General features: G+C 50.4%; 1 protein-coding gene across 7 annotated transcripts; it reads left to right on the top strand.

Moving 5' to 3' along the window:
* The first annotated feature begins 207 nt into the window (after positions 1–207).
* On the top strand, positions 208–12,852 carry Edc4 (enhancer of mRNA decapping 4). Of its 7 annotated transcripts, none has more exons than XM_038313121.1 (29): positions 208–469; positions 3,556–3,712; positions 4,072–4,183; positions 5,258–5,357; positions 5,630–5,819; positions 5,933–6,080; positions 6,160–6,264; positions 6,656–6,765; positions 6,858–6,941; positions 7,027–7,122; positions 7,212–7,314; positions 7,430–7,610; positions 7,702–7,774; positions 7,860–7,951; positions 8,032–8,219; positions 8,294–8,415; positions 8,500–8,653; positions 8,977–9,413; positions 9,492–9,596; positions 9,679–9,831; positions 9,911–9,947; positions 10,079–10,256; positions 10,363–10,518; positions 10,605–10,720; positions 10,797–10,962; positions 11,048–11,234; positions 11,325–11,544; positions 11,915–12,078; positions 12,319–12,852. In XM_038313121.1, exons 1-29 carry the CDS (start codon positions 388–390, stop codon positions 12,509–12,511), a joined length of 4,209 nt encoding a protein of 1,402 aa, XP_038169049.1. In that variant the 5' UTR covers positions 208–387; the 3' UTR covers positions 12,512–12,852. The 7 variants fall into 7 exon arrangements, with proteins under 7 accessions (XP_038169049.1, XP_038169048.1, XP_038169047.1 ...); XM_038313120.1 differs by having other exon boundaries at positions 8,497–8,653; XM_038313119.1 differs by having other exon boundaries at positions 8,029–8,219; positions 8,497–8,653.
* Positions 12,853–12,886: the final 34 nt, after the last annotated feature.

Genomic DNA, 12,886 nt, shown 5'->3' with positions numbered 1-12,886 from the left:
AGGGCTTTAAACAACCCAGTGCTCTATGAGCGCATTTGCTCTTTCTCAGTCTTGGTAAATTTCTCCACTGCTGGGCTAGCCTGAAGCAAGCAGCTAAGAAAGGCAAACTCAGATGGGAGCCAATTGGTCGCCCACACCGCGGAACCTTTCTTCTGCGGTCCTTGTAGGATCCGGGAAGAAAAGGTCAGTAGGACCGGAAGTGGAGGCGGTTGGTGGGGTTGGCGGGGCTCAGAGACGCAACCCCGGTGGCGGTTTGGGAACTGCGGGTAGATATTGTGTAGTGCTTGGTCCTCTGCTGTCTGGCGGTGTCGTGGCTGAGCGAATTTGGACAGTGCACGGAGGTAGAGAAACTAACCTCTTGCGAGCCGGACTTTCGTGGCTGGGCCCATGGCGACCTGCGCGAGCATCGACATCGAGGACGCCACGCAGCATCTGCGGGACATCCTCAAGCTGGACCGGCCCTCCGGAGGTGAGCCGGGATGGAATGGGTGGACTCTTGGCAAAGAGGCCGACCTCTGGCGTAGATCTGAAACGTCCTCGGGTGCCGCATGCCCTTTTAGACAGGCTCTGGATCCTCCCATTTGGTTGCGGAGGACGGATATTGGAGTCATGGATGATCCCTGGGCATATCCAGAGAATGGCGCAGACCCCTGGGTGTTATCTTTACCCCTCCCCATCCCGTGCAAGACCATTCTGCCTTGTCTTTAAGTATTTTGGCCAAAGGTAAGGGTCCTCAGAATCTACCCAATCCTTCTATCTTCCTTGCCTCCAAACTCCAGTGTTTGAGGACTGGCCCTGTGCCCTACTCGTCATGGTTCAGAGGCCTGGTGCAGTGTATGTTTAGCGAGTTCTGGGCCTAGAGTTAAGCGATATTTAGAAGAGCCTCTTTTCCTCTTCATAACTTGCCTTCCTCCCCCCATTGTAGACTCCAGGCCTGATGTTATTCTGAAACTGATTTTCTGAAAAAAGGTGGGCAACCCCAAATCCAAGTTCTTAATAGATTGAAGGCAAATCACAGACACTGTGGCTCTGATTAGATTAGGTTCCACACATCTGCAAACCCATATGTTCCCAATTCATCTGAGTTTTACTTGGGCTCCTAGTATCCCTTTTGGTGCTACTCTTACCAGCTAAGAGTTCCAGGGCAGAAAGCCTACTAAGTTGTGGTATACTGTTGTTACTGTAAAAGATGGTTGTTTGGGTACTGTGGTAGTAGTGTGGGTGTGTGTGAGAGAGAGACAGGGCAGGTCTGAGAGGAAACTATTCAGGCTAGATCAAATACTCTAGACAAGAAATTGAATGCCAGGAAAACTATTCTAGGTACTTACATATAAAGCACATATTACCTAAAGGAAATAGTGTGTATGAAACCTCGATGTTTGAAAGTCATGTGGTTGTCGGGTGATAGTGCTGTACATGTAGGCCACAATTGAGAACTGATTCTTCTCTCACACCTTGTTATACTTGCTGGGAGGACTCAGACTGCTAAAGCCGGCACTGATATGCTCTCCAGTGGGGTTAACTGATACAGATAATCCATTCGCTGCCTGAGACCACTGGGTCTTTGCCTTGTGCCTGTAGTGCGTGCTCCCTTTACTCGTGAGGTGCATTGTGCCTCTGATGCCCACCCTCAGCTGAGCAGGCTATACTCCATAGAGATTTGGTAGAGCCTAGCATAGTTAACTGTAAAGACTAGGCCCATTGTTTATCCTTATGGTAGGTTGCTTGGTAGGGAGAGTAGCCAGCCTATCCCTGAGCTGCTAGAGTGGTTCTAGTTGTAGGAAAAGATAAGAGAGGGGTCTTTCCTTGGAACTCTGTTGTTTAGTGACTGGTACTTGATTTGTTGTTTTGTTTTGTTTTTCAAGACATGGTTTCTCTGTGTATCCATGGCTGTTCTGGAACTCACTCTGTAGACCAGGCTGACCTTAACCTCACAGAGATCCAGCTCTCTCTGCCTCCAGAACGCTGGGATTAAAGGCATGGGCCACCATGCTCAGCTTATTCTTTTTTTTCCCCCCCAAGCACTTTTTGCTTGTCTCTTTTCATTGACAGACCTAAGATTTATCAGCCCTTAGACTATTTCATGACTGAAAATTTGGTCTTTTCTTGAAGCACCTTATTAGCTTGGAGTTCAGAAAGTGGTGTCTGAATTAATGAGTCTTTGAAACTTAACCAAAAATCAGGCATGGTAGCATTCACCTATAGTCCCAGCTTTTGGGAGGCAAAGGCAGGAGAATTGTCAGTTGAAAGCAGCCACCTCAGGCTACATGTTGAGACCAAATCTCAGTAAAAAAAAAATAAATTGTTGGAGACATAGCTCAGTGGTAGAGCGATTGTCTAGCATGTGCAGTGTCCTGAGTTCCATCCCCAGCACTATCCTTGCCCAAAAAGAACCAAAAACCCACTTAGCATGTATGGGTTCCCCAGTTTTCAATCCCAGCCATAAGGAGGAGTGGGACCAGCCATTGCAAACATCCTAAATACTGTCATTCCTGATTCAGGAACAGTCAGGCCACTGGCTCCAGCTGACTATGTACAATTTAAAACTCTTCTAGAACCAAGTGTGCTAGCATGTACTTGTAATTCCCACACTTAGGAGGCAGAAGCAAGAAGATCCCAACTTCAAGGCCAGCTGTCTGAACTCCACAGGAAGGCCCTGTCTCTCAAAAGGGAGAGAGCAATGAATTTTTGTGGCTCTCATTGCACAGAGGGAGAGACTAAGCAATCCATCCTTATATCAGAGGCATTAGCATCCCTGTTTTTCTTCTTTCCTTCCCATGTTTTGTTTCTGGATTATTTGTTTGTTTTTGTTTTGATTCACACTTTAAAAAAAATTGTTTAACCTGTGTATGTATGTGTGCTACATGTGGGCTTGGGGCCTAAGGAGATCAGAGGAGGGTATCACATCCCTTGGAACTGGAGTTACAGATGGATGTGAACCATCATGTGGGTGCTAAGAATGGAACCTGGCTCCTCTGCAAGAGAAACAACACAGAGCCATCTCTCCTACTTCCTTTTGTTTTGTTTTGAGATAGGATTTTATTATGTAGTCTAAGCTGGCCTGAACTTCATATATAGCCTAGTATGACCCTGAATTCACAATCTTTCTGCTTTAATCTCGAAAGTGCTGAGATTATAGCCACAGCACCTAATATTTCCCATGTTTGTGTGCTGTAAACACAATTGTTGTAATGTCCTGATTGTTCTTATACCCTCCTTCAAGTCAAGTTTGTTTGTTAGCCCAAGTATTAATTGACCTTATTTATTTATTTATAAATCAAGGGTCTCACATACAGTAAACAAGCAGGCAAACATGCTACCACTAAACTGTGCTTCTGGCCCTATCAGAAGGTCTTTACTGGTTTGTACCCCTCCCACAGGTAGAAGTTTCATGGTCCTGCTCTACACCCATACTTGTAGAATAAAAATGAACAACAGACCCTCCTCCCTATGGATATAATAAGTGTTCACGACTACTTTGTGGTCTAGAGCTGTAGGAGAAGCTCACGGCAGGTAAAGAACCTTGTCACAGTGTCCTCCCCCCCCTCCCCCCAGGCTCCAATGCAGAGAGCCAAAGGCCATCCAGTGCCTACAATGGAGATCTCAATGGGCTCCTGGTTCCAGACCCACTCAGCTCCGGTGATGGTAACTCAACAAGCAAACCTGGTATACGGACCATGCCACCTATTAACCTGCAGGAAAAGCAAGTCATGTAAGTACCTGAGAAATACTAATGGTGGTAATGATATCTTTGGGGTTTTTTGCATAGCTGAAGGGATAAGATTAGGGTCAAGGGGACCAGCAGCCTCTCCTTCCTCTCTTTTATACTGTCTGGGGCTAAGCACTGTACCATGTTGAATTTATACTAAGAGATGAGGACAAACTAAAGACTGTGGAATGGAATTAACCTCATTTGTCAGGAGGTAGGTACGCGAGGAGAACTGTGTATGGGAGCACTGGACCACACAGAACTGGGAATCTGAGACTAGACATCTCCATCATGTCTATCAGTCCTTAGAACCCTCTACTACTATTTGGTGAACAGAGACTCGGTTTATGTACCTCTTCCAGTTGCCTCTCTGGAGATGACAGCTCCACTTGCATTGGGATTTTGGCCAAGGAGGTGGAAATTGTAGCCAGCAGTGATTCTAGCATTTCCAGCAAGGCACGGGGGAGCAACAAGGTGAGTACCAGGATTGTGAGGTACATGGTGAAGTAGACTCCCCACAGCTGGGCCTCCTTCCTAGACCCTGGATCAGGCACACACCCAAACGCTTGTTTTCACAATGAGATCCTTTATTAAGTAGAAAGAAAAGTTAAAGTGACTAATTTCTGACTCGGGCAGAAAATGGCAGTAAATGACCTTGCGGGTGTGTGTGTGTGTGTGTGTGTGTGTGTGTGTGTGTGTGTGGTTTATTTATTTATTTATTTATTTATTTTGGAGACAGGATTTCTTCTCTGTGTGCTTTGAAGCCTGTCCTGTTGTAGACCAGGCTGGCCTCGAATTCATAGAGATCTGCCTGCCTCCGCCTCCTGAGTGCTGAGATTAAAGGCATGGGTCACCAATGCCTGGCTGCAAGTGTAATTATTTATATGTATACAGTGTTCTGTATGCCTACAGACTAGAAGAAGACACCAGATCTCATTCAGATGGTTGTGAGCCACCATGTGGTTGCTGGGAATTAAACTCAGGACCTCTGGAACCAGTGCTCTTAACTTGACTGCTGAGCTATCTCTCCAGCCCCCTGCAGGTGTAAATTTTAGAATGGGCAATGATGTGGTGGTGTATTCTGATTGGGCATGTTAATTAGGTGAACCAAAGGGGGTTTTGATTACTGGACTTTGGTACTCATCCTCAGGAATAAGCCTGGCGTAAGGGAGTCCAGGTAAAGGGATAGACCACGATGGCTAGCGTTAGGAGTGCAGTCTGGTGGTTTGTAATAAGCAGAGAGAATGGGAGAAAGGACAAGTTCTGACAGCCACAGACCAGGCTAACGTCCCGTCACATGTAACGTATGGGAGCACACTCAGCGCCTCTCTTCTCTCTCATGCTTGCTTCCAATTCCTATGAGAGCAGCTGTGATATAAAGTGTGCCTTATTTTCAGAAAACCAGTGTTGACTCCCAGTCCTCTGTGGAAATCTGTTCTGGGAAGTATCAGTGGGTGCTAGGCTTATTCCTGTGGCCTGTCTTATCCTCAGAATTGGTACCTACTCCAGGTCTCAGCTTCTTCAACCTTCCTTACTCTGAGTTCTCAGGTGAAAATCCAGCCTGTCGCCAAGTATGACTGGGAGCAGAAATACTACTATGGCAACCTGATTGCAGTGTCTAACTCCTTCTTGGCATATGCTATTAGGGGTAAGTAAGGGGCAGGGCAGAAAGGAAGTATTTTGCTAGAAGCCCCAGAGATGCAGGTCTAGTGTCAGGCTGCTGAACCCACTTGGGTGGTAGTGGTACAGTAGAATGTTCGTCAGGGCTTCCTCGATATCTCCCAGGGCTGGCTGGGGGAGATGGTTAGGAAAACCAGGCTTGTTACTGTGATGATAGCAGTCACGTGGGCAAGGGCAGGGCTCCTGGGCTGCTGCCTGGGTCAGGGTGCTTGCTCAGAGTCTCTGCTTTTCTAATTCCAGCTGCCAACAACGGCTCTGCAATGGTCCGTGTGATCAGTGTTAGCACTTCAGAGCGGACCCTGCTCAAAGGTTTCACAGGCAGTGTGGCTGATCTGGCCTTCGCACACCTCAACTCTCCGCAGCTTGCCTGCCTGGATGAGGCTGGCAATCTTTTTGTGTGGCGCTTGGCTCTGGTTAAGGGTAAAATTCAGTATCCATTCCCAGGCAGGGGACTGAAGAAGTGGAGATGGGCCTGGGGCTAGGGCCTCTAGGGATACTTAAAGCTTCGTCGTCCACCTATCTAAGCCTTAACTCCCTACTCAGAGAAGAGATTTTAGTTCATATCCGCCAGCCAGAGGGCACCCCACTGAACCACTTTCGAAGGATCATCTGGTGTCCCTTTATCCCCGAGGAGAGTGAGGACTGCTGTGAGGAGAGTAGCCCAACAGTAGCCCTACTGCACGAAGACCGGGTGAGAGGGCTGGGTGTGGTGAAGGAGGGGCAGAACCGCCATATCGTGCCTGTGCACTGAATACCTTCTGTACCGCTAGGCTGAGGTATGGGACCTGGATATGCTTCGCTCCAGCCACAACACCTGGCCTGTGGATGTCAGCCAAATCAAGCAGGGCTTCATTGTGGTAAAAGGCCATAGCACGGTAGGCCTACAACTGGTTGCCTCCCTGTTCCCCTCTTCCTGTGCCGTTCATCTGCTCCCCATTTTCATAGCTGCCCAAGTGGCTTTACCAATATGTTGCCAGTGTGGATGCAGAACCCAAATTGGCCCTCACTTGTACAGTTCACTTCTAATCTAGGAGTGCCCTGAAGGACAGTTTTCTCTGTAGTGCCTGCCCACTTCATTCAGTCCCAGAGAAGTGTGAGTCTGCTGTGGGGCAGCCCAGCTCACTGTCAGCCTCATTTAGGAAGGGCTCATTCCTACCTCTGCTCAGGAGGAAAGGCATCACTGTTTGGGTTGCTTCTGTTGTTTGTTTTTGAGACAGTTTTTCTGTGCAGCCCTGGCTGTCCTGGAACTCTCTGGGTTCTTTACAGTGTCTCAGTGAAGGAGCCCTCTCTCCTGATGGAACTGTCCTGGCTACTGCAAGCCATGATGGCTTTGTCAAGTTCTGGCAGATCTACATTGAAGGTCAGGATGAGCCAAGGTAAGACAAGACCTTAAAGACCCTACTCTCTACCTCCTGTCTAGAAAGTTGGATGGTTTGTTCACTCAGGCCCCTCATCTTTCTGCTTACAGGTGTCTGCATGAATGGAAGCCTCATGATGGGCGGCCCCTTTCTTGCCTCTTATTCTGTGATAACCATAAGAAACAGGATCCTGAGTGAGTGAGTGGGTACGCAAAGTTGGTGGTGGGCTTGTCCATGGGCTCCTTGCTGGTAACCAGTCAATGCCTTATTGCTTTTCAGGGTCCCGTTCTGGAGATTCCTCATTACTGGCGCTGACCAGAATCGGGAGCTGAAGATGTGGTGCACAGTGTCCTGGACCTGCCTGCAAACCATTCGGTATACTAGAGCTAGGGGGTTGAGGATAAGCCAGGGGTATGGCTGCTTTGAATTCTCAGTCTTACTTGGTCTACTTCTTGGCTTCCTAGTTTCTCCCCAGATATCTTCAGCTCAGTGAGTGTACCTCCCAGCCTCAAAGTTTGCTTGGACCTCTCAGCAGAGTATCTGATTCTTAGTGATGTACAGCGAAAGGTAGGCTGCTATGGTGGTACTGGGAAGCGCTGGTGTTGCTGGGGCGGGCAGGGATATGTGCCAGACCCACAGCCCTCACAGCCTCAGTTCAGTTAGGGTTGTATCATTCACACAGGTCCTCTATGTGATGGAGTTGCTGCAGAACCAAGACGAGGGCCGTGCTTGCTTTAGTTCCATCTCTGAGTTCCTGCTCACCCATCCTGTGCTGAGTTTCGGGATCCAGGTTGTGAGTCGCTGCCGGCTGCGGCACACTGAGGTGCTGCCTGCTGAGGAGGAGAATGACAGTCTGGGGGCTGGTGAGGTGCCCCAGGGTCAGGGCTGTCTGTTGGTGTGTGGGAAGTGTCCAGGACAGAGCAGGCCACTTAATGATCCACACTGTCCTTTCAGAGAGTTCCCATGGGGCTGGTGCCGTGGAGTCTGCAGCTGGGGTGCTCATCAAGCTCTTCTGTGTGCACACTAAGTGAGTGTCAGGGAGGCCCGTGTCCTGTCTGTCCTCCCCCCACCCCCGCCTGGGTCATCTGGATATTCTGTTCTCCCCTCTCTAGAGCACTACAAGATGTGCAGATCCGCTTCCAGCCACAGCTGAACCCTGATGTGGTGGCCCCGCTCCCTACCCACACGGCTCACGAGGACTTCAGTGAGTTAGGGAAGAGAAGGGAAGGAAGCAGGTTACACTGACATGGTTCTCAGATCTGACTCAAGTAGCTTTCACAGCAGCTTTTGGAGAGTCTCGACCTGAACTAGGCTCTGAGGGGCTAGCTTCAGCTGCCCACGGGTCTCAGCCTGACCTCCGACGCATCGTGGAACTGCCTGCACCTGCAGACTTCCTCAGTCTGAGCAGTGAGACCAAGCCTAAGTTGATGACACCCGACGCTTTCATGACGCCCACCACTTCCCTGCAGCAGGTACATCCTCAGTGAAGAGAGATCTGGTAATGTTCCGTTAGCAGCCTTAGTGCTCATTCTCTGAATCTTCCCAGATCTCTGCGTCCTCTAGCAGCAGCAGTGGCAGCAGTAGCAGCAGCAGCAGCAGCAGCAGCAGCTCCCTAACAGCTGTGTCTGCTGTGAGCAGCTCCTCAGCCATGGACCCTTCCTTGCCCAGGTAAGGCAGAGTTTGGGTGATAGCAGAATCTGGTGCCAGATGTGATGAATCACAGTAGCTAATGCCTCACCTTCCTGCCAGTAGGCCATCTGAGGAGCTGACCTTGAGTCCCAAGCTACAGCTGGATGGCAGTCTGACAATAAACAGTACCAGCAGCCTGCAGGCAAGCCCTCGAAGCCTCCTTCCTGGCCTGCTCCCAGGCCCAGCTGACAAATTGCCTCCCAAGGGACCTGGACAGGTGTGTGTGTGAGAGAGAGAAAATCTGTAAAGTGTTAAAGTACTGGGTAGCAGGTGGAGAGCAATGGGGAATATTGGGGCGCTGTATTCCAATGTACTTTTCTGCTGACCCTGATTAGCCTCGAGGGCTTCGTATTTCCCCAAAGGTTATAAAGACTTTTTTATCTTCCTTGGAGGGCATCTCCTCAGCCTCCCATCCCCCTCTTGTGAACTGTGGCCCTGCTTTTTACTTGCATCTCTCTTCCCTGTTCTGCTGCCTCATCACTACAGCAGTCTCTGTGCCACTTCCTCAGTACTTAAGCCTCCGTCTTTGGCCCTTCTCAGATGTCTACTGCTGCCTCTGCACTGTCCTTGGATTTGCAGGAAGTGGAGCCACTGGGGCTACCCCAGGCCTCTCCCAGTCGCACCCGTTCCCCTGATGTGATCTCCTCAGCTTCCACTGCCCTGTCCCAAGACATCCCTGAAATCGCATCTGAGGCCCTGTCCCGTGGCTTTGGCTCCTCTGTTCCTGAAGGCCTCATTGAGCCGGACAGCATGGCATCTGCAGCTTCAGCCCTACACTTACTGTCTCCTCGGCCCAGGCAAGGCCCTGAGCTTGGCTCTCAACTTGGCCTAGATGGAGGCTCTGTGGATGGGGATCGGCATAATACCCCGTCCCTACTGGAAGCAGCCTTGACCCAGGAGGTTGCAACCCCTGACAGTCAAGTCTGGCCTACAGCACCTGACATTACTCGTGAGACTTGTAGTACCTTGGCAGAAAGGTGAGATGCTTAGAGGGACAAAGTGTGCTTATGGGAAGGGCATTGGGATTATCCTCTACTGAGCTTGTGTCTCCTTAGCCCCAGGAATGGCCTCCAGGAGAAGCACAAAAGCCTGGCCTTCCACCGGCCACCTTATCACCTACTGCAGCAACATGACAGCCAGGATACCAGTGCTGAGCAAAGGTGGGCACCATTTGCTCTGTGTTCCCCTCCTACAGGAGGGCCAGCCTGTGAGCAGGCACTTAGCCCTCTTCCCCTTCCACAGTGACCATGACGACGAGGTTGCCAGCCTTGCTTCTGCCTCAGGGGGTTTTGGCAGCAAAATTCCTACTCCACGGCTGCCCGCCAAAGATTGGAAGACCAAAGGATCCCCTCGGACTTCACCCAAGCTCAAGAGGAAAAGCAAGAAGGATGATGGGTAGGAGGTTTCTGGGATTGGGGTCAGGGAGGGTCCCCAAGCTGTCTGATGTGACCTTCAATGCTCCTTGCCTACATAGGGATTCAGCTGTGGGATCCCGGCTCACAGAGCACCAGGTATATAAGGGAGCACCTTTCTACCCTTGGGACCCCATCCCACAAGGATGGGAGGGACTTTAAGTTATTCCTTTTTATGGTGGGTGGAAATAGGAAGGACAGACATTATAAGTTGTTAATGCTTCTGGCAGGTGGCAGAGCCCCCTGAGGACTGGACAGCATTAATTTGGCAACAACAAAGAGAGCTGACAGAGCTTTGGCACAACCAAGAAGAACTGCTACAGCGTCTCTGTGCCCAACTTGAAGGTCTGCAGAACACTGTCACTGACCACGTAGAACGTGCCCTGGAGACCCGGCATGAGCAAGAGCGTATCCTTGGGGGTAGTGACACAGCAGGGCAGTAGGGCATGGCAGCGTTCCTGTCTAAGGAAATGTATAGGTACTGCTGTAGGCCTGTTCCTTAGCTCCACCACAGAGCGGCGGCTGGAGCGGGCCCTGGCTGAGGGGCAGCAACGGGGTGGGCAGCTGCAGGAGCAGCTGACACAGCAGCTGTCCCAGGCCTTGTCTTCAGCTGTGGCTGGGCGGCTGGAGCGCAGTATAAGGGATGAAATCAAGAAGACGGTTCCTCCGTGTGAGTTTCTCATGAGATTTCTTTTGGGTGAGCCGTGTGGGTATAGGAAACTTTTAACTTCTTTGGTTTCATCCATCTTTTCTTAGGTGTCTCCAGAAGTCTGGAGCCTGTGGCAGGTCAGCTAAGCAACTCCGTGGCTACCAAACTTACAGCAGTGGAAGGCAGCATGAAAGAGAATATCTCTAAGCTGCTCAAGTCCAAGGTGATGCAGGGTCCAAGATGGGAAGTGAGGCCAAACTGGACTCAAGTTTTCAACTTGACCCCTGCTTATATTTTAGAACTTGACAGACGCCATTGCCCGAGCAGCTGCAGACACATTACAGGGACCAATGCAGGCTGCCTACCGGGAAGCCTTCCAGAGCGTGGTACTGCCAGCTTTTGAGAAGAGTTGCCAGGCCATGTTCCAGCAAATCAATGACAGCTTTAGACTGGGCACACAGGAATGTGAGTGGCGTCACAAAACCCAAAGTAGTAAGAACGGTTGTGCTCTGCTGTCATCCCTTTGCTGATCCCTGTTGTCACCCTTTAGATCTGCAGCAGCTAGAGAGTCACATGAAGAGCCGAAAGGCACGTGAACAAGAAGCTAGGGAGCCTGTGCTGGCCCAACTTCGGGGCCTGGTGAACACACTGCAGAGTGCCACTGAGCAGATGGCAGCCACTGTGTCCAGCAGTGTTCGGGCTGAGGTGCAGCACCAGCTGCATGTGGCTGTGGGCAGGTGTGTGGGCAGGGCTCTGGGTGAGGTGGTAGTTTAGGAAGGGCCAAAATGGACTTCCAACCCACCTCACTGGCTCACTTCCCTTTGCAGCTTGCAGGAGTCAATTTTAGCACAAGTACAGCGTATTGTTAAGGGTGAAGTAAGTGTGGCCCTTAAGGAACAACAGGCCACCGTCACTTCCAGCATCATGCAGGCCATGCGTTCAGCTGCCGGCACGCCTGTCCCTTCTGCCCACCTTGACTGCCAGGCCCAACAAGCCCATATCTTGCAGTTACTGCAGCAGGGCCACCTCAATCAGGCCTTCCAGCAGGTATGACAGTGTTATAATCCCTTCACAAAGATGTCTCCTGACAAGGTCCATGTAACCTATGCCCACTTCCCCAGCTGGCTCTGGGCTGTCTGGCAGACTGATTCTTTTTGGCTTCCCAAGCCTTTGCTCCTATTGCTTCCTCATGCTAGACCACTTTCTTCCCACGTCAACCCACCTTTCTCAGGAAAACTTCATAATCTGATTTTCTAAAGTAACTCTACAGCCTTATCAGTTTCTGAACTTCACTTCTGAAACCTTTAGAATCCAACTTTGGTCTTCTGCCCTTAGGCCATACACCTCAGAGAAGCAAGCATTCCATCCTGTCCTGATGTTATGTATAAATGAGCATGCTGCCTTGTTCTACTCCCAGGCACTGACAGCCGCTGATCTCAACCTGGTGCTGTATGTGTGTGAAACTGTGGACCCAGCCCAGGTTTTTGGGCAGCCGCCCTGTCCACTGTCCCAGCCTGTACTCCTTTCCCTAATCCAGCAGCTGGCATCTGACCTTGGAACTAGAAGTGACCTCAAGCTCAGGTGAGTGGGGCAGTCAGGGATCAGAAGATGAGCTGGAGACAGGGTAGAGAGAGAACAGTTCAAAGCAGACACCTACTCTTACCTGACTCCCATCCCTAATTTTTTACCCATGTTCTCCACCCCCTTGGAAATGAGGCTTAGAAGCTGTCTTTTCCGGTATCCCTGTGGGCTTCAGTGCCACTAGGGGGCGCTCCTATCTGCTGGCATCCAGCTGTAGCCTGTTCTTTCCCCTATCCCCAGCTATTTGGAAGAGGCTGTGATGCACCTGGACCACAGTGATCCCATCACTCGAGACCACATGGGCTCTGTCATGGCGCAGGTGCGCCAGAAGCTCTTCCAGTTCCTGCAGGCTGATCCACACAACTCACTGGGCAAAGCTGCCCGTCGCCTCAGCCTAATGTTACATGGCCTTGCGACCCCTAGCCTCCCTTAGCTGTTTAAACAGAGACGGGGTAACACTGAAGGCCGTTCGGCAGGTCTAGGCCAAGGCAGGACCATGTCTGCTGTTTACCTGCCCAGACCTCCATCTCTAGTGTTTGGGGGGAGGTAGGGGACAGGACACACTGGTCTACGCATTATGGTAACCAGCAGGGTTAGGTTGGGCCCAGGGCAGGTATTGTGCTTTCTTGGGTCCTGCCATGCCTGAAGCATGACCCCAAGATCGTGATACCACTTGAGTTGAATTTTCCATGTTCCTTTTTACCTATAATTTGGATCTTTTTGTTTTTGAAAAACATTGAGAAATTCAATTAAAGGCTTTTGGAATAAAACAAAGTATGTGTATGGTTTTGATTTGCCTTTGATGTGA

This window comes from Arvicola amphibius, chromosome 15, assembly GCF_903992535.2.
Source record: "Arvicola amphibius chromosome 15, mArvAmp1.2, whole genome shotgun sequence".
NCBI classification, from domain to species: domain Eukaryota; kingdom Metazoa; phylum Chordata; class Mammalia; order Rodentia; family Cricetidae; genus Arvicola; species Arvicola amphibius.
The sequence above is the reverse complement of the archived record's forward strand: the minus strand, read 5'-3'. Positions and strand labels throughout refer to the sequence as shown.

Coding starts and splice junctions, on each gene's coding strand:
- Edc4 (XM_038313117.1), top strand. CDS start 388: ATGGCGACCTGCGCGAGCATCGACATCGAGGACGCCACGCAGCATCTG. Junction 8,416..8,496: donor ATGGACCCTTCCTTGCCCAG/GTAAGGCAGAGT, acceptor CCTTCCTGCCAG/TAGGCCATCTGAGGAGCTGA. Junction 11,235..11,324: donor CTGCATGTGGCTGTGGGCAG/GTGTGTGGGCAG, acceptor TTCCCTTTGCAG/CTTGCAGGAGTCAATTTTAG.